The following is a 27,721-nucleotide window of genomic DNA, read 5'->3' as shown; positions in this document are numbered from 1 at the left end:
ATGAAAGAACACTGAGGCTCTTGTTGACACAGCATAAAGCTCCCAGTCTGTGATGGAAACGGTACTGATATTATTATTATACCCAGTGATGTGATTTACAATGGCCCAACGCGCTCTCTTTCATTAAGCCATCCCTGTCAATGGATCTCACCACAAGCCTTAATTAATGTCTAATATCTAATGATGCTGGAGTGATTTGTTTGAGCTCCTTAACTATATTAGTGCCTAGAAATGGTGAGTGCCATCCATACCTACAATTTGTTAGCTTCCTATTCAATAAAAATGTAATGTGACTTCTGCTTTTAACAAAAGATCCACCTGACAGCATAAAAGCAGCAGAAATGTGAATGCACCCAGGATCATATGAATGTTATTTTGGTTTCTTTCTTCTCTTCATTAAGCCTCTTGTGGTCTCTGAATGCTGTTTTTCCCATGTGTGCTCATTGCTCATTGGACAGCTTGGCTGGGTCAGACACAGGGAGACAGCACTCATGTCTTTTGTGTTGTATTACTCATCGCCTCACTGTTCCTGTCTGTGTCCCTTTTTTTCCTGCTCACCAGACCATTATTGACAACAAACTTCTCTGCCAACAGGGCGAGCGCTGTTTCTTTTTTTTTTTTTCCTCATGTTGTCGGAGGCTTGTTGTCAGAGCTGAAACCCCATTACATATTCAGAAAGGCTCCCTGACGTGTCATTTTGGAGCTCGGCATGCTGGGTTGGTGTCGCTTGTCACAGGGCTCTGGTTTCTCCACAGTGGCTGACCACCTTGAGCCGCGGGCTGCCGACAGATCGCTGTTGGCTGACAAATCAGCGGCTCAGCACCACTAATCTGTGCTGTGGGCCCTCTCGCCTTACTGCGTTTTGTGTCACAATCATTGAGCTCAACAGATGATAGGGGACAGCGTGGAACTGGCCGAGCTGTTTTGTTGAAACCACAGGTTCTTAGATAGGTGTTGCTGTTTCCACTGTCAAGTGTGTGTGCATTTGTGCACATCTCATGTCTGTGCATGTGTGTCATAATAATCTCTGATCCTCTTCTTTTCTTCTTCTCTGTCTTCTTTGTTCTTTTATTTATCTGTTTGTACAGGAGACCAAAATTGACTGTGTTCGAGTAGCCACCAAAGGTAGGACTAGATGAGTTTTGTCACATTGTGAGTGAAGGGAGTTCCTAACACCACTTGCATTTGATTTCCAGGGTCTAACATAATAACATGTCAGTAAATGACAATACTAAAATGGACATATATTTGTCTCACTGTGGATCTCATGCAGGAGCATTCTCTTATATTTCTCTCATATTCTGTTTCTGTTCAGAGGAATCAACTTCAGACAGAACAGAACATTCTGAAGCATCCAAATCTGCTCCTGCCTAAGTGTGTTGAATGATAAATCCCGTTTAATTCCAAATTGGACACACAATCGTTTGTATGTTACAGCAGTAAAGCCATCTAAACACTGAATATGGCACTAATTATTGTACTGTCGACTAATACTCTGGCACCTGCCCGAGAATTTAAGAGATTTGAAAAAAGAAATCAATATGAATGTAATTTTCCTGAATGTCAGTACTGGTATTACAGTGAAATCGTACTGCATTTTTTCCAAGTTTTTTAATATGTTCAGTAGATTATATTAAACTAGAATGATTGGACATTAATATTGAAGGAGTAAATGCATTGTCCATGAGTGATCCGTGATTAGAGCTGGAGGAGAACAGGATTAGTTCATGACCTTGCAAGAAGACATAAGACTTAAACAATTATTTGGAGGTTTCCACTTCACTAGTGCCTGAACTTCAGTATGCATGCATGCAAAAGAAAGTTTTTTTTTGTTCAAGTTTCAAACAGGATTACCGAACTTGTGCTTTTTTAGCCCAAGATTTTAATAATATAATCTTTGTAATAATAATGATTAATTTGATTAGGTATATAATGTTTTTTATGGCCTTCAAATGTAAAACTTCCTTGCCATTGGGCAAACATTTGTGGACTGAAAATAAGATGGATTTTCTTATCTAAATAAGAGCACTCTTGACCAGTCGAGTGTTGTTTGCTTCGGATAACAGCAAAAATAAGAAAACTTGAAACCCTAAAATTAATGGGTATGAACAAAATAAGAATAAATATTTGTTATAAACAAAAATAAGAGTAAATGTACTCATACATGGCTTCCTGCATGAAGGCCACTGTTAGCTTTGTTTCTTTTCAAGGACTCTTAGAAGACAAAAAGGTGTGAAAAGGGCTTCACATGAATTTGACCAATAGATTGTTAAAGAGAGCATGTTTTTTTCCCCCTTTTTTTTTTTTTTTTAACCAGGAGGCAGCCTGTGTGCCCGTTGATGCCTCTGGGTACTTAGCTATGCTGCCTGTGCGTCCTGCTCTACACATTAAGGGTGATGAAGTCTAAGCACCATTGATCTGAGAGCAGAATTGATAAGGCCGGAGAGAGCCCTAGTCACACTCCCGTCTGGGCTGTGGGAGGGCCTGTCACATGCCCTGACACTCTTGTATATTGTGTGGTTGCATGCAAGCTCCACTATAGATTTCTTGCAGAGCTCCAGATATCTGAATCTCCGTGGCTCAATAGGCTGGAGTCAAATAGCACATACTTGAAGTCTAAAGATTTTATGAGTAATTAATTACCTGAAGGGATACTTAACACATTTGATTGCACCACATTAGGGACTATGAAATGGAGTGAAATTATTGCTGCTGCTAACTTGACAAAACAGATGTGAAGTGCTTCCTAATGCTCTAATGGGTGTCTCTCTGCCTCAGTGTTGCATGATGGCAGAGACTGTTGGTTTGGCTGTTTCCAGCTTCAGTGTGGCCTTTCTTTCTGTCTCTCTGATGCATGCCGCCGTGGATCCACTGACAATGCTCAGCCGCCATACTCGTGACTCAGCTCACAACCCCCTACATCCGCATCGCCCCGGCGGCAGGTGACAACCAACTAACAGGTCAGACCCACATAGCTGCACGCACCCTGACTGTATCTGTTTCACAACTTAGTTTTAGTCACTGTACCTGTTTAATGTGGCAGACGATTCCCCTCCACAGGAAAACAAACAAGTGGAATCCTGCATGTGTGTGTGTGTGTATGTGTGTGTGTTTTTGTTTATTGTCTTGTTATTTGCATAGAATCAGTGTGATTAAATCAAAGACTCATCGCATACCTTCATCTCCTCAGCGTTACTGGACTTGAAAGACCTGTTTTGAGGTGTGACTGTCATTTGATGTGTCAGTGTTGGAGATTTTTGACAGGAGTTAATCCCCTTTTTATGAATATTTCTCATTATTTCTAGGAGATTAGGTGTTAGTTGGTGTTGGTTGTGACAACTGTAAACACACAAAAAGGGGATCCTTGCGGCGCAGATCTTTGCAAAGCTCCACTCGAACTATTAAAATTCTGCTCGGTTTGTTCTCATTGTGTACTCTCAAATTTTCTGCGGCTAGGATGGAACAATATTGACTCATGGCGACAGACGACTGGGGGGGGGGGGGGGGATTTGTCACTGACGGCATTTCGGTTAGATTAGCCCCTAACAGTATATTGAGACAAAATCAGCTCCATCAGTCCAGACGTGATTGTTATGTCACCCACTCTTCAACACTCTGCCTTAAAAACTTATATCTAAATAAAGGCCCGGCTGGTGATAACTGCACACCAGGGCAAGAACAATATGTCACAACCAGCCCTGGATGGATATTTTCCTTTTTGATAGGGGAAAGAAAATGGCAACGCTGAAGAGCCATGGAAGCCCGCTCTAACAGATTTGTCTGACATAACAATTTATCATTCTAAATTTACCCCTGGTGACAAGGAATAATGGTGTTGTTCAGGTGGACAGTTGTGATTCCAGCAACGTTGCCTTCCTCAGAGTGCCTCTTATCACTTCCCAGGGAGCAGATGCTGTTAAAACAAGCCGCTGTGTTTTTTTTCCCCCCTCGCTGCTCCTTCTCTTTTTGTTGGCTATCTCCGTCTCAAGCTGATATTTAATGTTTTGGTTATTTCAGGCTTTTTTATCTTCTCTGGTATTATCTTCCCCAGCCTTGCATGCCACATTTTTCTACAGCCCAAGCACCCATTTGCCCCAAACATGATTAACCAAGGGTAAAGATGGTGCATACTTATCTCTGGCAGTACAGACTGATCCATAGAGTACTAATGTCCACTCAGGACGGAGCTTAAGGTGGAGTGTTTAGGACAAAGGCGAGCCACTCACTTTCTAAGCACGACTCTGCGTTGGTGTTGGGGTGTGGTTGAGAAATTTCGTTGGATTTTTATGTCTTTCAGTTTGGTTTTTCCTCAAAGTTTAGTTTAGAGCTGCAGCGATTAATTGATTTCTTGTCAACTATTAAATTATGCTGCAACTATTCTGATAACTGATTTGTTTTGGTAAAGAAAAACCTCTAAATTGCAGCATTTTCAGTGTGGCTACTTTCTGGTTTCTTTGCTGCTCTTAGGCAGTAAGTGGAATATTTTTGGCTTGCAGACCAAACAAAGATTTCAGCTTGGATTTTAAGAAACACTGATCAACGTTTTTCAACTTTTTTGATGTTCTGTAAACAAACCAACTTATGAACAAATGGATAACTATAACGGTCAAAATGATCAACAATGAAATTTCTATCAATAGTAGTCATTGAGTTTGTCAAGATTCAAGGTTTGTTTGTTGTCTTTCATTCAATGTTGCACATGAAGAATGAAATGTGTACTCAGGTCTCAGCAATAAGATAAGAAATAGGATAAAAAATAGTAAAATTATCTAAAGAATAGACACATAAAAACACACACGTAAGTAAAACACATTCACCATTTAAAAGACATTCTCTAGCAGCCAATCAAAATAAAGTGCATATGCATATATTACATAGTTTTATATATGCCCTGCCATGAACTGTGACCCCCGTGACCCTAGTGAGGATAAAGCGGGTTCAGAAAATGAATGAATGAACATAGTTTTATGACTGCATAAGTCGATTTATTTTTATTTTCATGAGATTAGTTTTACTTTGCAATAATTATTAGAATAATCAACTCTAATTCTAATAATTCTTGATACATTGATAACTGAGTACCTGTGGGTTGTTCACCAAACAAGACATTTGAGATCGATGTCACAAAATTAACATTCTTCAGCATTTTCTTACAGATACTAAAGACAATAATAAGAAAAACTAAGGAAAAGGAGTATATAATCAAAGTATTATTAAAGAATTTAAATAAATGTTGTTGCATCCTTAATTTAGTAGTTTTACGAGTCCATAACTGCATAAGTGGTTCCAGCTTCTGTTCTATCATGAGGAATTGACTAGTTTTATTTTATTTCTATTTATTATGTTTTAGTTATGTTTATATTTTTGTTTTCAGCAAAACATTGATTAATTGGAAGGAGTGAAGCAAGTCATCAAATAAAGTTTGGAAAATCATTGCATATTAAATGTCCCATATGAACCATTAATACAGTTCTGTATTAGTTTGTGTTAGACTGGTAAAACATTTTATTTTTATTTAAGTGAGCACAAAAAATTTTTACCGTTAGTTTTATTTTTCAGTGTGTAACCCTATTCTTAGTCAGTAAACGCGTATCAATATTTATGATCTATGGAATATCAGTATATAGATTCCTTACACTGGGGTACTCCATACAGTCACATCAACGAGAGGGAATATTGAAAGTAGCGACGCAGCTGTTTGGTCACTGTAGAACACTAATAAATGGTTGTTAGATTTGACCCACAGTTTGCTGTTAATTCCACTTCCCATGCTTGATCTATATACGTTGTGCTGTTTTTCAGGAGCAGCCACACACAAACCCGATGCAGTGGAGCCGGAGAAACAAACAGACCATACGGTGAAGATCGCCGGGGTGATCGCTGGAATTCTCCTCTTTGTCATCATCTTCTTAGGAGTGGTTCTCCTCATGAAGAAAAGGTTAGCTTTTGAGTTAGTCATTGAAATAATTTTAAAGATATGTTGGAGAGGGTGAAGTTACCCACAAAGTGCTCACAGATAAGTACTTTCCATCTCAATATTTTGTATGTTTCTCCCTCAAACGGTGGTATTGTCAGCCTTGTAGTAAATAATTAATTTGATTATGTTGATACACCCCATTAACGCTGTTTACAGCCATGCGATACAGTGTGCCATGAAAAATTAATCCGTTTCCACGGCATCCTCAAACAAATGTGCAGCGCTTCAATGACAGTGGAATAGGAATAGGAGAATATTTTGAAGCTTTTGGTATAGGGAGAGTGAGGCGGGAAGGAGATAAGAAAGAAAATATGATGAAAGGCTCCGAAGGAAAGAGGATGGCCGCATAGCTAAAGGCTAAGTTTACATTAGCCCCCAGACCCCTACTGGAGAGAAGTCTTCTGTACATATCACAGCAATCAGGGGAGTTAAAGCTCAGCAAATATCAAGCCCCCTTTGTCCACAGCACAGCTTGAAATAATACAAAATAATTTCCGGCACATTTACTTGTGAATCCTTGGGTGGACACTAGCTGACTTTCTTGAGTATCTCAATTTGTAAAAGCTCACACATAGTCGCTTTTTCCATGAAGGTTATATTTCTTGTCTTGAATTAAAAAGTAAAGTAGATGGTGAAGAGGATGCTGAGAGAATCACTATCCTCTGTGTTTATTTTTGAGCGTAATAATGAAATTCTTCATTTTCTTCAGCAGGTCCTGTCTGTATAGCTCAGAGATTGGTAGGTGGGTGTGAAACTCAGCACAGAGTAATGGAATTGTTTTCAATTAGCCTTAATCAAACCACAGACGGAGACGACTTCATTGGTTGAATTTTGTGTAATTTACGGTTACCAACAGGGAATCGTAGTTGTGTTTAGGCATTCAAACCGCTCATTAAGTTTCCACCTCTGAGGTCAAATATGGTAATTTTTATTGGTGTGTAAAATTATGTGTTCATAAAAGAACGAGGGGGTGGGTGGAGGGAAGGAGAGAGGGGTTAGTGCGAGGGTTTGTGAGTTGGCATCACAGGCTGAGGACCGATTTGATAAGAGAGTTAGTGTTCCTACTGTACTCCTCTAAGCCCCCCCCCCCCCCCCTTCTGCAAAGCATGACATGACTCCAAGCGATCACCTTTGCCCTCACGATCACTAGTTTACCTCCACGTATGTCACCATATCTGATTTTGTTCATTTCTTCTCTTTTTTCAAACATTAATATATTTTTACTTTTTCTTTCCTTTTCATTCCATCCCCTCCCCTTCCTCCACTGCTTAAATCCTACCACCACCCCACTCGGCAGAAGAACCTATCACTCCTACACTTACTACCTGTAAGTAACCACTTTGTGTAATGTTAGTGCCATGCTTCTCACCCACACGCTGTTTTTTCCCATGCATGCAAAGAGCCATGTCATCCTCCTCCTGCCCAGAGCTATTACAGAGGGCCCACTGTAATCTCTGCCGGAGGAACGGAAGAACGCCACTCCAATGCATCTCCACATGACGAGCACATCATACTGTATGTCACATTGGCACGACTTCTGACCAAAAGCCGACAGACAAGACACAGCTACACCCCCACAAAACAAAAAAAAAAAAAAAAAGAACCTGCCACTGAGATGTTATTTTATTGCAGACATGATTTCTTCTCGACTTTTAAGGAGTTTGTTTATCAAATGATGAACTAAACTGCCTTAATGATTGTACGGCTGCCAAACGCATCATGTGAAAGGGGGGAAAAATCAATGCAGCAGCTACTGCATTTTTACTGAGTGTGAATTTTTTATTCGCCTCCAATGATTTCATCTCTGTTGAAAGTTTTTTTTTTTTGAAGTGCCTATCATGGTGCATCTATGCTTTAGTTGTGCCCAGAAACCCAATGAGCCCATCCAAATATTTTTAATGTATATACTCCAATTGTCTGGGGGAAAAAATAACGAATTCCTCTCTCTTTAGCGGCAACTAACAGAATAATATGCTGAAAATATGAAAGTTTGAGCTACTGAAGCATGTTGACCTTACCAATTTTGGCTCCATATGCATGTGGTCATTTCTAATATTATTCTACCCCTGAGCATTTCAAACTCTCCATCTTTTCACTCTAACCATCTCATTTCATGCTTTTTCTTCCCTTTTTGCAAGCATGTTCCTTTTTTTTTATTTATTGCACGTCCATCCCATGAATTTTATGGTGATGGTGGAGTTGTGTCTTAACCCTGTAAAACCTGACCCATTAAAAAAAAAAAAAACTAGCAACAAAATTCAATTATTTTGGAACTGAAATGTTTATTAGACATTTTATCATAATCCAAACAAAATATTTTGCTATATCATTTTGTTTATGATGTATTTTTTGTATCACATTTGATACATTGGGCGTTTTTGGTAACTTTTTTGCTCATAACAACGCTAACTTTAGATACAAAAATAGACTTTACCAGTGACATTTTGAAAATATAGAACATTTCAGCCCTTCCACCGGCTGCAATGGGATGATAATCCACCAGGGGACAGATAATACATATCGGGTCATATACAACAAGTTTTTAAGGAAAGTATTGATCTTGTTGATAAGATAAAGGTCTCAGAACCTGGCATAGCAAACATGATACAAATGGTTTTAAAGGGTTAAGCTGACAAGACATAAACATTGCTAGAAAATGGGCTGGTGTGATCACAGAATAACCTCTGTTCTACGTAGATTTCTCAAACGACAGACAGAGCACTCCTTTATTCACGCTTAACATAACATATATTTCCAAATCACACCTCTCAATGGTAAAGAAGCTTGTTCCGCCGCTCTGCCTTCCCAGCTGTAGCTCATAGACTCCCTCTGTATGCTCTTTTGTGATGGATGCCGACTAATCTGTCTTGAGATGACTGTGATCAGAGGATAGAAAGGAGGCTGCCTCACATCAAAGAACATCTTAGAATACACCTGGAGATAATACTACTCTGAATACTCGGCGTGTCACTCATATTAGATCACAGCTGTCGTGAATGGAAAGCTCCAATGACTTAGAGAAGTGGTGTCATCAAAGCTGTGAACACACATTGGCCAAGCTAACCAGAAGAAGATGAGACTGTCACAGAAGCAGCCTAAATATTAGTCTAGTGGTGATTTTATTTAACATTATTTTACATACATGTGTTGCTTGCTTGATTTAATACCAGTGCGCTTAAAGATGCTTTAGCGATATTAATTCCTAACAGTTTTTTGACACAGCTGAATCAAAAATCCCACTTGAGCGCCAAGATGTTTTTGACATATTAGAATGTAATCCTGTTTTAGTGGGTTTTGCAGGTTTACTTTATAATAGAAAGTGTCAAAACAAGCTTCCCCAAGAAGGCATTGAGTATGTATTATGTATGTGTTTGACTGTCTTATCTCAGCACATTCCACCTGATCTTAATCTTAACCTAATCTTCAGTTTCACTATATTTGGAGCTATCTCTAAACAAGACATTGTGTTGGACCAAGGGGAAACGACTTCACCGTGAAATTGAAGCAGAAATAAGTTAATATATAATACCACTGACACAAGGTGATCGCTCCACTGAACATTTCTATAAATACAAAGTAATTTCTTTAAATCCTGGTCTTATTTGCTTTATTTCAACCCTTGTTAAATGATTAAAATTGCTTTGTTGCAATTCCTTGACTGGTAACGTGCCTCCATAAGCTACTCCAAGCATTAATTTGGTATTGCGATACATGGTCTGTCAGTTGGCCCTCTAATTACGCCGGTTAACCTACTAGTTTTTATGTTTATACATAATCTCAGCATACATTACTGTATGCGGTAACATTTTTAAATAACATTCAATAAGTATTATGGGCTAACTTACACAGCTTTTGATAAGTTGGTGTTAGAGACTTGCCGCGCTTCATCTATTACCCCTGAAATTATTTGGCTTTTTCTAATGAACAATTATTTCCTTTCAATTTGTGGTGTTTATTTTCATTACCTACTCTTAGCAGTATGTTATACAGTGGTAGCTTGTTGCTTCTTGCCCCATTTTGGTCCAGATTTGGTCACTTCTGCCTCCAAAGCTTCATAAGTATAGTCCAACAGATATAGAAAATGGATAACTTTGCATTTAAGCATTCACTTATTTTTACAGAATGTATATGTGGCAGCTCCAGCTCTAAAGCCATACCACACACTTTAAATTAAAACATAATGTGCCTGCACTTGAAAACCTTCAGTCCACACCAAAGTTTTTACACATATGGACGGATGCACAGACAGATGACAAACTGATGACAATACCCTGTGGTGAGGGCCGAGGGTAAAAACAGTGTAAACACCTCATATCATCCTCATTTATCAGTGTGTTTTATATTGGATCAGTCTCTCTAAGAAAGACCAAACCAAGTTCTGGGTACGAAAACATAACTAATGAAAATAAGCATCCTGTTAATAGTGGATATTAGTGTGCATTGTCTTGCTATATTAAGGAGGGGCTGAGAAGCAAGTTGAGTGAAGTGTGGTTGCCTGTTTGGTTAATTAAAAAAAACAATTTGCATGTTGAGGTGTTAAGATGAACAGCAGAATGTCTGTGTAAATCCACAGAGGTGCTCTGTAGACAGGGTTTGTTGTGCTCTCCCCCCGTCTGCTACTGTAACTAAGTTCAGATCACAAGCCAGTATGCGTTGCTTCTTGTATGTACCCAATATTACAATGTCAGATTAATTACAGACTACATTCTGAGGATGTTTTCTTCTTGGGCATTTTGTAAAGTGCTGTCTGCAGTTGTGATGACAGCACTGATGCCAGCCATGAGATTGCAACACCTCTATGATTGATGAAGTCCATTAATCTTCTCATGCATTCATCAAAGTCTTTTAAAGGCATGGGAACATCCTGCTTTCACCAATATATGCACTTTAGGTATATTGCCAGAGGTGGCTGCAGGATCTAGTACACACCACAACATCAGTCAGAGCGCTCATTAAGGATGCGGTTACATGTGTGATCAAATATATGACTGTTCTTTAATCAGGTAGTTGCACCGGCTGACATGCCTGCCGCTGCTGGGGACAAGATAGAGATCAATTGGCAGGAGGGCAAGGGTTGCAATTGGGTCTTTATTCTCATGAGAGTTTTATTCATCTATCAAGCAGCAGGCTCAGTCAAATGAAACACACTTACCATATCACTATCTGACTAAATTGCCAGGCTTGCCAAGTGTTCCCTAAATCTCAAGACTCGAGACTATGAGGCTGTTTTATTAATCAAAGCCCGTTTATCATGTAACAGTTGTTTCACAATCCTCGTAACAGAAAAACCTATAAACACAAGCAACCGTTAACATCAACATTACAGGAAGTAATTAACTCCAGATAGAAACTTATAAAAATGGTAATATGTAGATTATATCAGTAACATACCAGAATGGAAAAGGTTTGGGTTGAATCTGGACTCTCGTCTGACATTTTGTACTCCGGATAGGAGACCCAATATTTATTTATTTTGTTTACCCTGGCATTTGACCGATCTATATTAGATTTTTGTTTTGCAGAATGAAAGGAATGTTGGCCTTTTACTGAAGGCCATCGGCTATTAGCGAGATGTGTATACCTACTGTAGAGCTGCTGGAATTTGTTTCCATCAGACTATATACCTGCAATGCTTGCTTTACAACCAGAGGTCCACAGGATCTAGTTGGAAATATGGAATATTTTAAATTATATTTCATTAGTGTATAAAGATGTATAGATACCTTGTTCCCTTAGAAAATCTGCACAGGGAGACACACTGACCTGTTTACGTGACCATAAAAATCCAATAACTGTTAGTAATCAGATAATTATAATAATCATATCTGATGAGTTTACATGCACATAAGAAATGCGATAATCGAAAACTCTGGTTTAGACGCTCCAGTTCATTATCAGATTTCTTTCGGTGTACATACGTACATATTGATGGTAGACTCAAACGTCCTGTTATTGTCTTCTGCTCATGTTGGCTCCATAGCTTACATTTTCTATGATTTTAATTGTGTTTACACATGCGCAGATATAAAAGAATGAAATAAATCAGATTATCCCGTATACATTCAGGAAGACATCAGAGTATTGGGGAGAAATCCCTGGTGTGTTAATCTGATTTCTCATAATCAGATTATTGCTGTTATAAATAATCATAAAGCATATGAGACTATTCTGTTTACATGATCACTTGAATAATCTGATAACTCCAGAAATCAGATAATGATCAGACTTTTAGTGCACATGTAAATGGGCTCACTGTTTCTACCATGGAAATCAAGATATCATACCATTTTTGTTAATATCCACTTAGCTCAAACTTTAGTGTTTTTGTGGCCACTGTAGGGGATGGTTAGGTGGCAACTTAGCTGATAGCAATCTGCAGCTTCACCTCTAGATGTCACTAAATTCCATACACTGCACCTTTATGTTGTATTTTAAATTTGTGAACTGTTGTAACACTATAATACTCATCATGTGGCCTTTTTCACTGAACAATAGTTGAACTTTTTCACATAACACAAAATACACGACTTGATTTTGACACCGAAATAAAAATATTAAAAAGCCTCATATACTTAACACAGTTCTGGATTTTACTTGGTACCTCACAAGTACTACTATAGTCTTTTTGTATTTGTAGAAAAATACGAAGCAGGAGTGAAAATGTTCCATCAAAAAATTAGTAAATTTAAATATTTATTTGTACCAAAATTGATGAATACTCAACACAAGTTTTTTCCTGGTATGTTATTGTATCACACCATAAAAAAACATTTGAATTCACTGTTCAGGAGAGATGTATTTTATTTTCATTTGTCAGGTGGTCAGTTATTTCAGACACTTCTTAATAAGCGTGTAATCATCTTCTTAGTGACTCTAAAGGCAAACAAAGCTGTCCTCTTGGCACTGTCTCGCCAGCAATTTATAACTCTGCGGCATATAAAAAAGAGAAGCAAAGGAAAATGTCTAAATAAAGCTTTCACTGTTAGTATTCCTAATCTGGAGCTCACATCCGCATCCTAACCCTTTCTTTTCTTTTCATAATCGCCTCCATCATACCTGGAGTTGGAGTCAGAGTGGGAGGCCTACTAAACGCACCATGTATAACACAATGTGCTCAGGGCAAGAACCTTCATTAAACCGTACAAGTTGAACATGCAGTAAGAAGAGTCACGTTAATTGCTACAAGTCTTGCAGATTTTTTGCTCCTACGAGATCTGCATTTTGATGAGGGGGTGGGGTGGGGGCATGAGAAAGAAGAAGAGCAGCTTGAGTAGAGCAATGGAGTGTCATAAGTTTAAATAAATGCACATTATGTCTTTTTCACTCCATCTTTGTGACACCCTCCAGATTTTCACACTATAACCACTTAAACCTAGAGATATACTTGAATAAATTGACACATATTGATAGAAAATAAATAAAAAAAACTTATAATGGGGAATTGGAAACTCATTTAAACAGAGGTTTCATGTCATGTTGAAGCAAAATGTTGAAATTTGCACCATGTTCTTAACCAAAAGTAAGAGTGAATGCAGCTGAAAATGTCAAATGTTGTGAAAGAATGACAAGTATTACACCACCCTGACACTGAAGGATGTGATTTCCCAAATTAATTTTGATGTTAGAACAAACCCATTCCACTAGTTTTATTCATTACTGAATAGTTCTAATGTAAGACGATGTCAAACTAGACAAAAGGGTTTGATTAACATTTTTAAGTTAAATTAGTGGTATAAAGTTTCTACAGTTTCACCACCCTGATATTTTTGCGGTTGTTGCCAAAAAACTGTCAAAACTGATGAATAGGAGAAATTTGGTGTTTAAGTCCTTAAAAAAAAAAAAAAAAAAAAAAAAAAAAAAAATATATATATATATATATATATATATATATATATATATATATATATATATTTTTTTTTTTTTTTAGCTTAGTTTTCAGCATACCACTTTTACTTGCATTATGTCATTGACCCTGATGCTGCATTTATACAATATTGTGCAAAAGTCTTAGTCCAACATTAAGTTTGTTGGTTTAGTAAAGTTCTAATGTCCACACATATACAAGTGTCTGTCTCTGTATTAAGACACAATCTGGATATATGTGGTGTGTGTACAGCAGGGAAGACATTTTTGGTTTAGTTTTTAGTTAGTTTTAGTGAAAAAACAATTTCTATAAACCAAAGTGGTCATATTTAGTGTGACCTCCCTCTGTGCTTTACATGTCTTTAACCCTTTTGTTCAGACTATATGAGATTTATTGCATTAATTTTCTGATGTTTTATACCAGGTTTCATTCAACACAGGTCAGATGTTTCTGTTTTTGCTGCTTCTTGTCATGGGGTCAGAGGTCACACTTAATAATGACTTTAACCTTTATAACTCATTTAGTTCAGTTTTTGTGTGTCTTTTAAGGCTGTGCATATATTCCCAGTATTTTCTTATTGTATCTGAGGAAAAGAGGACAAATTAATACGTATGATCATTTCAACCCCATTAAAACAACAAACCTCGAGACAGCCAAAGAATTTTGCACAGTACTGTACATTCCTAAAAGCTGTTATTAAAATGCAGCACTTTTTTTTCATAAAAATCATAAAATTTGATTAAATAGCCTAATGGTAATACACATAGGTGATTATGAAAGGACAATACACATGCAATTCTGTCAAGATAAGAAATCCATTTTTAAAATGTATTTAACATTGTATTTGATTTATTGAAGAAGCAAAACCAGCTTTACACCAACCAAGTAATGCTTACAGTAAGCTGCTGCATAAAATGTACAAATCATAGCCAAGTTATTTTAAATGAAACATAATGCTTTTTGTTTGTTCATTTTTTTTATGTATATATACTGTATGTAACAAAGCAACAGGAGCAGTGTTGTCAGTTTCAAAGCTGCAAGATCAAGGCTCTACCCTTTGTCCAACACTAATTCTTCCTGATTTTAGATAAAGCTGAAAAATGATTGAAAGTGAAAGTGTCATCATATTTTATTGTTTGTATAAAACAATAAGAGAATCCCAAGCAATCAGAAGTTAGTAGATAGACAGTATTGTATGTTAGTGAAAGGAGTCTGTATTCATAAATGATGGTTATTTATCATTGTTCTGCTGTTTGGATAAATAATGACTATAGGAAGGAAAAGATGATGGATGGACAGACGGCCTGAGGAACATGTTGAAAATAAGACATGAGTGTATAAACAACTACTGAAATGCCCCTGCTGGGTTAATCAAAAAGGCTTCTGTTGCCCCTCCCAGCTGGGTGTCAGTCATTTAACACACACACACACACACATATATATGAACAGCAGATGTGTGGGATCATCTAATGAAGCCTTCTTAGTCCCTATGTCACAAGGTTTAGGCTGCTCTGGTGGTGAAATGAGGCCCGCCACGCTGAGCTTCAGGTTTTGAAGCTCTTGTTTTAGAAGCTGTAGCAGCATCACCTCCCACAGAACAGACATTCTGGCAGAACACACACACACACACACACACACACACACATACATACACACACACGATCCGTGCAGCTCCCTTTTTGTTACAGCTGAACTCGTGGAGTTAGGAGCTGTGCTCACTTAGATCCTAGATATGCCAGGCATGTCATGTACCAAACTGAAGACAATCTCTCTAATGAGACTTGCCTAATATAGTTACCTGGAGTGTTTGCTCAGTCTTTACTTCTACAAACACCTCTGCCATCTGTCTGTCTTATCCCCCTCACATGCACATTCAGTGCCGTTCATAGAAATGTAGGATTTTTATGGTTAGGCATGCCTGCAGGCAATTAAACCTATATATTTTTTCGTTGGGGATGTTTCCATGTGCACCATTACGCTAACTCCCAGGGCATGTGATAAATGGTCACATTCATCAACACACACAACAGTTGACTGTAAACTTCCGTGTACTATCTCTCTCAGCACATCAGATCCTATAATATAGTCATCTATCACTGAATTTTCCCTTCTTACAAATGAGCGCAGAATAGCATGCCAATTAATCTTCATTTAACACCCACGGTGCCTAGCAAACATCCCAGTATTGCTGGTGCTTTCCTCATTTTGGCACTGGTGTCTGTGCAGCCTCGTTTATCTGAAATGCTGCCGTTTCAGCCATTTGACTGGCCAGGAAAGCAGAAATCCAAGTCTGAGCAGACACAGATAGAAGAACAGTGATACAGTACCCAGATTGAATAGTCTTCTCCATGAGTGCACACAGTGCTGAATCAGTCTTAATATCGCCTAAGGTACATGCAGCCCCCTTTCCTCTCCTCACCCCTTCTTATTACAATATGTAGCTATAACGAACAGAAAAGAGACAAGATTGCCATTTTGTTCCCGGCTCTAATTGCAGATTAAAGACGAAAAGTGAGTCCAGCAGATGAAAATGTCACTACTTTGTCACTTTGCTTTCTGAAGAACGGATACACTATTAGCCTCACGTTGTGGCCTTCAGAGCAAAATGACTGTTTGAAGGCAGCGGGGGCCTGTTGCCATATGGCACGAGACAGCGACGAAATTGAATAAACAGAGGAGATTTGCGAAAACAAAGCAGCAGGAGAGCGTCATTAGACAGCAGTTGTCCATGAGAGAGACTGCAATTCAAATAGGCAGAGGGGTCACACAGAGACTAACAAAGTGCTAAGATCCGTGTGAGGGCTGCCATAGTTAATTTTTACCCCACTCGCTCCCCTCCAGCTACAGAGCAGCGGAAGGCATCAGATTTGGCTATAACTACAGTATGTTTCCCACTCAAGCTGTTTGTGCCATCTTCTTATAATACAACTTCTGTGCAAGTTAACTGCTCAGAGTGATGTTTTATTTATCGCCACAGGGAATTTCTCTTTTGTTTCTGTGAGGTCAGAGGTCAGGACTTCACCTCAGTGAGGTTAGTGATCAGATGTGTGAGAAGAAATACAGTTTTCCAACTAAAGCCACAAGATTTTTAAAAAGTGTGTATTCAGAAAATAGAGAAATGAGGCAGATTTCATAGTAGAATGTGTGTTGAGAATGAGACAGAGACCGCTGTCAGATATCAAAGAGGAACTGTGTAATGCCCATTCTTTGGAGGACTTTTGTCTTTTTTTTTTTTCTTTTTTGTTATTAGCAATTTTTTTTAGCATTCATCACAGGGAAGGATTAGACAAAAGGTATATAATACAATAAACCTTTAAAGGCAAAGTATGTCAAAAAATAGAAACATACCATACAGATTAATACAATAATAATCCTCTCAATCATCACCTCTGACCTTGTATCAGTGTGTGGTTTTATATTTACCTGCAGAGACCCCTGCCCTCTACATGTATTTTCTATTTTCCTCTTGCTTTGCTCTGTTCAGGACGCTTCTGGTCATCAATTTTGGGGCACTGACTTATACCTGAGGTTTAATATTATAAAAACAAAGTAAATATATACATTGAAGTCAGCCTGGTCAGCTTTGGAGACTCTTGTAGCAGAAGAATACAAAACCCAAGCCAACACTTAAGTAATTTATTTTACACTTGAAGTCTGCAACTTGTCATTACTATCCAACTTCATGACAGAATCAAGCCTTGGTGTCTGCTAAGTCCAGTATTTCCCACAGTTTAAAGGCTGTCAAAACAGAGGTTTGTCTGAGGGTTTATACTGGTTTGTTGTAATTTTTGCACTGTAGTGTAGATAGAGGTATTTTGTAAAATAAAGGTTATGTATGTATAGGTTTTGTATGTTTTAATGTGGACTTGGCATTATAAGGTGCTCTCACTGTCTCCCTTTTCTTATGTGCAGTTCTGTCTGAGAGATTAAACTCAGTAACTGCACATATATCTACACAGATGCTTGAGCCTATTGCCTCTAATAGACCTGTTGATAACACAACGTAGAAATAAAGAAACTTGTGCTTCTGCTGTATTTAGCCTCTAGAGCATTCCTGTTAAGCGAAGGACTGTTGTGTTTTTGTGTTGTTTATGATGCAACCACAGTAAGAGAATTGGTATTTTCTGTATCATGGATTTTTTTTCACTGCGCTGCTCACTTTCTCCATTCAGTCTATTCCTTCCATGACCTTCATTCTCTCTTCCCTGTTCGCTCAGTGGAGAGGGGGCAGAGTCTGAATGGTTCCGTTTACAGACACAGAACAGCAAAGAAACATTTGCTGTAAACCCATATTTACTTTAAGGTACAATATCAGAACAGAGCACAAGAGAAGGCTGAACTTCTATTTCCAGCATTGCATTTTAACTCAAATGTCACCCACTAAAGTTCAGCTGTGTTTAGGAAAATTGCAAAAAAAAAACCAAACAAATCCACAATCTGGATATGCTCCAAAATTGAATGGAAAAATTGAATTGAATTGTCCTTGGCCTGTGCCCTACCCTCCATCCATGTTTCATCAAAGTCGATGCTTTAGTTTCTGTGTAAACCTGCTAACAGACAAACAAACAGACACTGGTGAAAACATAACCTAAGCAGAGGTAATACATTTGAAACAGAAAAAGAGTTTATCCCATCTCATTTTGGCCCTGTATGGCTCTCCTTTTAAAAGAAAAAAGTTTTTATATTAATGAAGCTACTGATTAAGAGGTTCTTATACTTAAAAAAAAAACACACATCCTTAAAAGAACATCAAAAGGAGGCTTGACAAATTAGAAAAAGACGTACATACATGTACACATACATGTGGATTTGTGCGCGAGCGTGTGTGTGTGTATGTGAGAGAGAGTAAATCCTCAGATGTTTAATCCAGTCACAATGCTTTAATATTGTTTGATCAAGAACAGATTGCTTGTAGGCTCTAGCACATCAACTCCAAGTAGGTCAATAAAAGCAGGTTGACTGTTTCAGTTCACTGTTCACAAGTCTAATTCTTCCGCCCCCAAATACTATAGCTAATTTTAAATCATCAGGGCCACTGATGTATTTGGGTTAGGGTGTCACACCTTTCCTCATTCTCAAGGATTTATATTTCATTGCTTGAAAAGGCATCTGGAGCCTAATAAAACCTAATGTGACCACAGCCCAGGGTGCATTCGCTCTGCCATCTCATTACATCTATGAGTCATGCTACTAGTATCGTATCAGATCGGATTCAGGCACGTTTATTGTACTTTTTGTCTGATTGTTTACTTTTATTTTTCTGCCCCCTACGAAGGAAATTGGCCAAGAAGCGTAAAGAGACGCTGAACAGCACCCGCCAGGAGATGACAGTGATGGTCAACTCCATGGACAAGAGCTACACAGAGCAGGGCACCAACTGTGACGAGGCGCTCTCCTTCATGGACACACACAACCACACACTAAACACCCGCAGCGAGTGCGCGCTCACACTCAACGCCCGCAGCGAGTGTGCCCTCACTCTCAATGGCCGAGGTAAGGCGGCCCAGCGTCAGCCTACCTGTCTGTTACCGTCACACACACTGAGCACGGTGGAAGTAATTTATTTGGTTGGTCAGGTGAGAATGAAATCAAACTTGGCTGCACAGGAGACATTCACACCGGGGAATCCTGATCACGTCTCGTCTGTGTAAGGTGGAGGTTCAGGGAGCAGAAAAGTCTGGGGTATTAAACTCTCGTTTCCCAGGTGACATATTTGTCATTGCCTGTAAATAGCAACCGGGATCATATTTGTTTTGAGGTCTGGAAATCAAAATCTTTCTCAGTACGAGTCCATACAACATTTTCTTATTTCCTCTGTAGAAGTTGTTTCATTCCATTTTTATCGTTTCCCACATTCCGATGCATAAATTAGACTTGAAAATTAAGTCTTAATGAAAAATACTTTTAATGTGTCTTTTTTTTTCCTCCCTTCTAACCATGATTTTTTTTTTCTTTTTCATTTCATAGAGATGATTTCTCACTAATCTAGCTGGTTTTGGAAAACTACACATTGTTCCCAGCATTCAAAAGGAAGCCTGCTTCCTCAAAACACTCCTATGAAATTCACTCTTAATACATTCGACACGGGGTGCTTTTATATAATTTTTAAAAGAATGTTAAATTTTTTCATGTTGGAGATGATTCATCCTGCTTCAGAGGTCCTCGAGGGCTTTTTTATTTTTTACTCTTCTCTTTATACATTTTAGTTTCTCTAATTACTTTTGTCAGATAAACTAAGATAACCTTCAATAAGCAACACTAATAATTAACAGGCAGGATTCTATTGCTGATATGTGAACTGCAGTATACAGAGGTCTGCAGTAACGGCTGTGTAGAGGCCTTAATAGCCTGAACAGAATCTGGTATTTAGATCAATGAACAAGGCTTCTTGAAATCCCACTCCTGACCTCAAAGCTTATCAGTAAACATTAGCTCCATGAGGAGTCTGTCACCAGGCCTGCAGCTCAGGCCCATTCAGTCTCCAATTCACGGTGGAAGCTCACAGCAACACAATGGGCGCACGCTGGTGTGATAACCTATTAATTTTCTCTGTCCCAGGTTAAACTTAATACTTTGTTGATGGACAGCTCGGCTAAGTCTGCACCCAGGGCGTGACCTGGTATAATCCCAGTCAAAACCATCAGATTAAAACAGCACAGCGGCCTCTGTCTACACAACCCCTGCAGGGGATGAGCTCCAAAGATGCTCTGACCTTGATTAACAGTCTGTTAGCGTGGATGCTCAAGTCTGGCGCTCTGTCTGTTGAGCCGCCACTCAAATAATCTAAATGCATTACTTCTCACTCTGTTGATCAGTTCAATACCTTTAATATAGCACATAAGATGATCTGTCGTGCTCTCTTTTGACCTTATGTTACTGTCAGTAGTGTCATTATGGCTTAAAACGTGCCTCAGATTATTGCCTGAATCACGCGACACCTAAAACTCAACCTGTGTAAACACGACACTTCTATTGAATAGTGCACGTGGAGTCTTTAATGTGGTAAAAGGCCAGGTGACCAACAAATTACATTTGTATTGTTTTAGGACACTAACTCTAGTGTCCATGAGCACGGCTGTGCTATGTTTAAATAATAACCTTCATAGAATTCATTTACTCTGTTTCTACATACAGTACAGTCCATGTCATTGAGCTCTGCTACTTCTTGCACCCATGTATTTCTACTACATCTCAGCAGGAATTACAGGAGCTACTATACTCTACCGAGAACGTTATGGTTAAATGGACATAGATTGGATATTTTTTAGCCACATGTTAAATACAGGAACAAGAAGATGAATGAAATCTAATAATTTCATGTTGATCTTTCTCTTCTATTATAACTCTAGCCCTAGATCAGAGTTAGAATGGATGGCAAAAGGTTAAATTTTCATTTTATAAAATGTCAAGCTTTGCGATAAATTAAACCAGCCAGTAGTACATAAAGTAGGCAGATTAATTCAGATACAATTATTCATTAATATGGCTTTGACATGTGGCCACTGAAGTGATTTTCTACCTGATATAAATTATGCTTGTGCTTAAAGGGTCAGTTCATCCAAATTGTAAAGCACAGATGTGTCCGTTACCTCTTTCTATCCATGCACACAGTTGTAGTTTAATGTTCACAGTTTTTCAGATATCCTAATCAGTGTTCTTTTTAAGCACATTTTGGTTTTAGTCGCAGACTGTTGACTCAAACCCAAATTTGCAAACCAGAAATGTAAGATGTTATATTTTTAAATTTCAGAATTAACCTGCAGTTTGCATTTGCATTCATGATTCTGCATTAAAAAACTGCTGTACTTTATCTCCTAGACACACTGTGCGGTTTTCTATCTGTTCTCTAGTCTATACTGTATATATCTATATTTTCTCTGTACAAAACCAACAGATGAGCTCTCATTGGACCTCTTCATCCCTCCCTGACATGTCCACCTTATTTTTATTTGTTGACCAACAGGTTAATAGATTTCATCGTAGTTTCTTTCTTCATTGTTAGAGTTTTTACGAATGAAAAAGGGATGTTGATGAAAGCTAGGACAAAATTTAATTGAATTTTAACAAATTAACACTGGCCATATGCCTGATAATCATGGTATTCGTATGTTAATTTTGCCCTCTGTGCTGTGTTTGATCAATAATGCCAAAGGGATAATAATTTAATCACTTTCTGACACTGTTTTAATCAGTCTGTTTCATTTTAATTAATTTCCCAATATGAACAGGATGAGGGAATGCAAACACTACACAGGTGTTTATACATTTTTTTATTGCAATTGTCCTTCCATCTAGTGGTACTTGTTGATATGTTGTTGAATATTACATCTTCTTGTCAGGCTTTCTATACTCAGTACAGTCATTTACAGTCCAGTACCATTTTTTCCCACGGCAAATTGAGTGATTCTGACTTATGTATAATAATAACGCATAATATTATGACCCTGAGCCAGTTAAAGGAAACTAAACCGTTATTTATTTCAGTATTCACACCTTTGCTTTTCCTACTGAGACAAGTCAAAATGGATTTTCTTTCTGAATTCGATTTGAATAAAGTAGTCTTTTAAGAACAGTGTGTTTACAATATGTTGCAGTGCCTCTACTTCAACCTCAGTCAGTGGCCTTGAGCAGAGTAGATTACTGATATGTTGTATTGATTTCTTTTTTTCCATCTGTAGCTGGATCGTCCCCCTCTTCCTTCACTCTGCCTAAAGCCAACACTCTCAGTACTTCCATCCCCACCAACTCCTACTATCCAGGTAAACATCTTCTTCACTCTAATCCTGTACTATGTCAGCACAGGAGTACTTACCACAGTCAAACCACTTGTGTGCGAAAATAGATGGTGTGAAAGTTTGTTATTATGAAACCTGCAAAACTGTCATGATGAATTACAAAGTGATAAACACGAATGGCATTGTTTTCTTTTTGCAGTGTTACCTCTCTTTATATAAATTACAGACTAATGCTGTAATGTGCAGTGTGAACATACTCTTTTAGAGACAGAATGTGCTTTAAAAATTAGAAAATGATTTCACAAATGAGGAGTTAAATAAATGTGCTTTGGATGGGTTTACACCCAGCTCTCTATGGTTATATTTTATTTCAGCTTGATAGGATGAAACTTAACTGTTCATTTATGACTACAATTTTCCAAATTATCTCTGTAATTGCATGTCTTATGTAATCAGATCACAGCTCATTGATTAGATGGGGGAAAGGGCAGCTACATTTATAATCATCCATACTTACTGTATAATTAGCTTTTTTTTCCAGGAAAGTTTCCTGTTATGCTTCTTGGCAAGAAACCAAAATACTGTCCATTATTTATTAATTTTTTTTTTATTAAATTTTTTTCTTAGTGTTGGCTTTTGTGGACTAATTCTTGTTTTATTTACTGCAACTCTTTCCTCCTTCATCCTCTTCACTTGTTATGGGGGTATGAGCAGATCCCTTTGTGCCAACTGCTATCTTAGGTGAGACACATTTTCTCTTTGCATTGCTATTGATTATTTATTCGTACCTACAGTAAGATTATCTAAACTGACAGTTTATCACAGTCATAAGACAGCTGTTTAAAGACCTGTGAGGACAAAATAAGCACAGAGTTTATTTTCTCATTTTTTATTTTTTTATTTGTTTCTTTGGCTCTTTTTACTAAAGATGGCTTCCTCACCTTCATACCTGCCTGCCGCTTCTCTCCCCTCCTCCTCCTCCTTCCTCACCTCTTCCTCCCCTTCCTCCCCTTCCTCCCTCTTCCTGTCCCTTCCTGTCCAATGAGGGGCTCTTCCTGGGCTGAGGCTGGCTTCACTCCATCCCATCCGCATTGCGTGTCGTGCGTGTGATGTCACATACGTGTTTGACCTCTCATATGCATGGACAGACATGTGGACTGGATGTGGAGGAGTGTCTAAGGGGGGGCAATTGAGGGGGGCAGTTGCTGTCGCCCCAGCGGAGCACTGAGATGAGCAAACACAAGTCAAAGTAAAGAGTGTGAGAGGGAGATGGAAAAATACTCTCTTTTTTTAGCCCCCCTCACCATAAAAAAAAAAAAAAAAAAAAAATCAAACGCGGGATGCGTTCGTCTGACTAACTAAAGTTTAGCATTAGTTGTGCTGCCCTCCCCTCCCTCCCCTTCTCTCCTCACTACGCATTTAACTCCCCTCCCTCCCTCCAAAACAACAACCTTTTCTATTATTCTTTTTAATGTCGCTCCCCCTGCCTTCGGCTAACTGCTAGTGACCTACTTGTTTTTGTTTTGGTTTTGCCAGTGTTTATTCATCCTGTTGAGTGATAAAATAGAATTATAAAAAAGCATTTTGTTCTTCTGTTAATTATTACTGGCCTTTGTTAAAAATGCAGAGCAGCCCAGAGTGCAGCATCTTACACATGATGCCTTCTTACCACATAATGTAGTTACAAAGTGGGGCACTAGAATTCCAGTCATTGAAAATTCAAGGCCGAGAAGAACGATGTAATAAGCAACTAGCTTCACCACAAGCACCACAAGCTGAATTTTTAAGCACTCGAGTTACAGTTAAGGCATATTTCTTTTTTTCTTTCTGCAACTTAAAGCAGCATCTTTCATCAGCGCTGTTGTGAGAGCTGCTTATGTTAGTTCCACATTTAATGAAGCATGAAACAATTAACATGAAATTACAGCAGCCGGAAAAGGTTACATGCTTTCAGTTCTGACACATTCAGTCACGGTATTGTCTCATCAGTTGAGGTTAATGATCAAATCTGATTAGATCTTAGAGGACAAGTGATGTTTTTGATTTCACCACAGACTACGTAAACAAAAAAAAACATATATGTGTATATATATGTATATGTATATGTATATATATATATATATATATATATATATATATATATATATGAAACAGTGGTATAAATATAGGTACAGCACTGGCATGTGCAAATATAATTATAATTATAGTAAATAGAAGAAAGGAATACAAATGTCAGAATACTTAAAAAAAAAGAATTAAAAAAAAGTAACTGGCGTTGCTTGAATATGCAATTCAGACTCAAAACAGCCTGTTCCAGAGATGACCAGTATTTCACCATTATTTTCTCCCTTGAAATCCATGACTTCCCTTGTTTTGTTCTTTTACTTTTGTCTTGCACTGTTGAAATTGCCCCATCCATCCACTCAACATCCCCTTTGACTAGGCTTTATACCTATAGGCAGTTTGGACTGAGGAGGCATGTGATCTTGCCCTGTAGTGTAGCTTCTAAAAACACTCTACTGTGACAGGTTCTCATGCTGTATTGTTGCTTATCCCCTCTCTCCTCTCTCTTCTCCTCTCTTTCTCTTTACATACATAACCTCTAATGTATCTGCTATCTAAAAAGTGCCCATTAATGGTAAGTTTTCCCAAGTGGGCCCTGGGTTGGGGGAAGGAGGTGGTGTTTACTCAGAAAGCAAGCCGAAAGTGAGAGGCTGCTTCTGACATGGACATTATGACATTTATTGCATGAACCAGTGGACATGTTAGCATCTCACCACCCTCCGTTACCGTGCCACCAAGCCACCATTAGCCTAGCATGGTCAAAGTACGTACAATGCCCCATGGCAGCATCACCCCATGCATTCTCCTCCCATTTCCGCTTCCCTCCTGGGTTGTTGTTTATTTATTTATTTATTTTATTTTAGGTTTTCTTTTTAACTCATTTTACGGGGAAAGAACGGGTGGCGGGGGTTGAATCCACGCTGTGTCTGTGTGATGTTTCTGACGGTGCCTGCTGCAACATGCTCACTGTGGCCCACTGCACCCCCCCTCACATCCTCCTCCTCCTCCTCCTCCATGTTTCTGGACACCCTCCATCGTCCGCTGGCTCCCCACAGCATCTGTGCCTCATGTCTGCCACTACTGACTGGTTTACAGTATGAAAGGGCTGGAATGAACTCTGACTCTCAGAATGAGTTTGCAGCCCAAACCGGCATACTGTGAGGCCGGTTAAAAAAAAAAAACAAGAAAAAAAAACACAAGTAAAGTTGTTGTTTACAGCATCTTCATGTGGATTGTTATAATCGCTCTGCACTGAGGGCCTCTGACTCTGACACATTTTATTCTGACAGCATTAAGTAGTAGTATCAGTAGTGTTCACTCAAAGCCCTGTTCAGACCGTCGACTGTGTAAAGGTGGATGAGCCACCATGGCCTCACCTATTGGGTTTTCAGCAATTGCTTTGAAGCCTTTAGTTTGCATTTACAGCATCATATCTTGGCTTTTTGGAGCCAGACATGATCGTATTTGGACAAAATGTGGAGTTGTGGAAACTCAACAGGTGATAGGTGAGCAAATGAAAATTTAGTGACATGGTAGAAATGATCTTGGTAGCTTTCTGTCAAGAAAAAAGTATATTTTATTCAAAACAAACAGAAGTCAGACTTAGCAGGAGAACGAGCAAACACACCAGCTACTCAATGCCTAAACACAGATATCGAATCATTTATTAGTAGAGTTATAATTACAGAAGGACAACTGGTGCACTTAATAGACTTTAGTTAATATTTTTGAATGGGAGTAAGCTGTATCCAGACTTTTTTAGCATCTGGTGTTGGCGGACAGTGGTATACAGGCAATTCTGCATTTGCTTCACTTTCAAACAAACTGGTTCAAACCAAACATTTGATACAAAACCGTTTTAGAATCTGGCAAAGACAAGTTGCAGTGGTGTGAACTGATCCATCTTTGCAACTCAGATAGTCTAGATACCAGTAGAATTCAGAACGTAACTTTACACAGTGTATGTTCGTTTCGGTATTTATGACATGTAGCTCACCCGTCACCACAAAGTGCAGAATTATCATCAGCTCTTCCTCTGGTCAAATCCCATCTCCATAATTTGTGCTTCCTGTTAGTGGTGACACTAACTCCTCTAAATGATGGAACCCTCTTGTATTATTAAGTCATTGATTTAGCTGTTCCATCAATACTAGAAGTGCAGCTGTAGTAAATTCACATTATTGCTATCCGCATTCATATTTTGAGATGCTTTTATCCAGCTATAAAAAATATTTAATCACCACCAGTCAGAATGAAAGTAATGACACATCTTGCCTAGTTCCATTGGTGTTTTCAGAATGCAGTGATCCAACATTTTGTGCGTTTTCCACTTGATTCGTAGTAAGTTTTTGGTCTGAACGGGGCTTAAAGCCTGGTATTTAAATGGCTATAGGTCACTGTACAGTAAGCATTTGCTATTATATACTTTCCAGCCACACACTGAGACAGATGGACCTGAACCTTCCCACCACATGACTCATCCTATTACTCAATGATGTTGTGTTGTTGTGACCATCCATAACAAACAGATTACTAGATGAGAGTTGTTTGTCAATCTGGACGGTGGTGATATAATGCTTACAGTAAATGAGATAATGTGCCATCTGTTAATAAGAACAAGTTGTAACATGTTGTAAACTGTAAGTGGTAGAATGACACCCAGGCTACTTAATTCAGCATTATATGTCGGTCAGTTCATTTAATATCCCAGACATTTACTGTTTCAAGCATTATGTCACCAACATGTATCATGTATCTAAGTCATAAATGGTGCCAGCTCTGGCTCCTACCCGTCCGTCCTGACCTGCCCTGGCCTCTCCCTGTGTTCATGTCCCCCAGACGAAAGCCAGAACATGGGCAGTGACACCAGCAGCCTGGTTCAGTCCCACACTCACTCTCTCAGGAAGAGGGAGCAGGTGGACATTCCGTACCAGACGGGTCAGCTGCACCCGGCAATCCGCGTCGCAGACCTTCTCCAACACATCACCCAGATGAAGTGTGCGGAAGGCTATGGCTTTAAGGAGGAGTACGAGGTAGGACGCAACCCAGCTGTGTTCCCACACTTTTAAAGGTTGCAAACAC

The 27,721-nt window shown here is 38.7% G+C and overlaps 1 protein-coding gene across 11 annotated transcripts in view; it reads left to right on the top strand.

Annotated features, from left to right (window-relative positions):
• Positions 1-27,721, top strand: part of LOC115437576 (receptor-type tyrosine-protein phosphatase mu) — a 223,682-nt gene that overhangs the window by 147,666 nt on the left and 48,295 nt on the right. For 4 of the 11 annotated variants that reach the window (XM_030160827.1, XM_030160829.1, XM_030160830.1 and 1 more), the window contains exons 13-21: positions 1,089-1,125; positions 2,886-2,960; positions 5,803-5,938; positions 7,275-7,304; positions 19,117-19,334; positions 22,520-22,600; positions 23,291-23,317; positions 25,203-25,214; positions 27,470-27,672. In XM_030160827.1, coding sequence (XP_030016687.1) covers positions 1,089-1,125; positions 2,886-2,960; positions 5,803-5,938; positions 7,275-7,304; positions 19,117-19,334; positions 22,520-22,600; positions 23,291-23,317; positions 25,203-25,214; positions 27,470-27,672 — 819 coding nt within the window. The remainder of the gene's footprint in view (positions 1-1,088; positions 1,126-2,885; positions 2,961-5,802; positions 5,939-7,274; positions 7,305-19,116; positions 19,335-22,519; positions 22,601-23,290; positions 23,318-25,202; positions 25,215-27,469; positions 27,673-27,721) is intronic. The other 7 variants (XM_030160831.1, XM_030160828.1, XM_030160833.1 and 4 more) reach the window with 5 other exon arrangements.

Source organism: Sphaeramia orbicularis, chromosome 17, assembly GCF_902148855.1.
Source record: "Sphaeramia orbicularis chromosome 17, fSphaOr1.1, whole genome shotgun sequence".
NCBI classification, from domain to species: domain Eukaryota; kingdom Metazoa; phylum Chordata; class Actinopteri; order Kurtiformes; family Apogonidae; genus Sphaeramia; species Sphaeramia orbicularis.
Note: the sequence above shows the minus strand (reverse complement) of the source record. Positions and strands in the feature narration are given on the sequence as shown.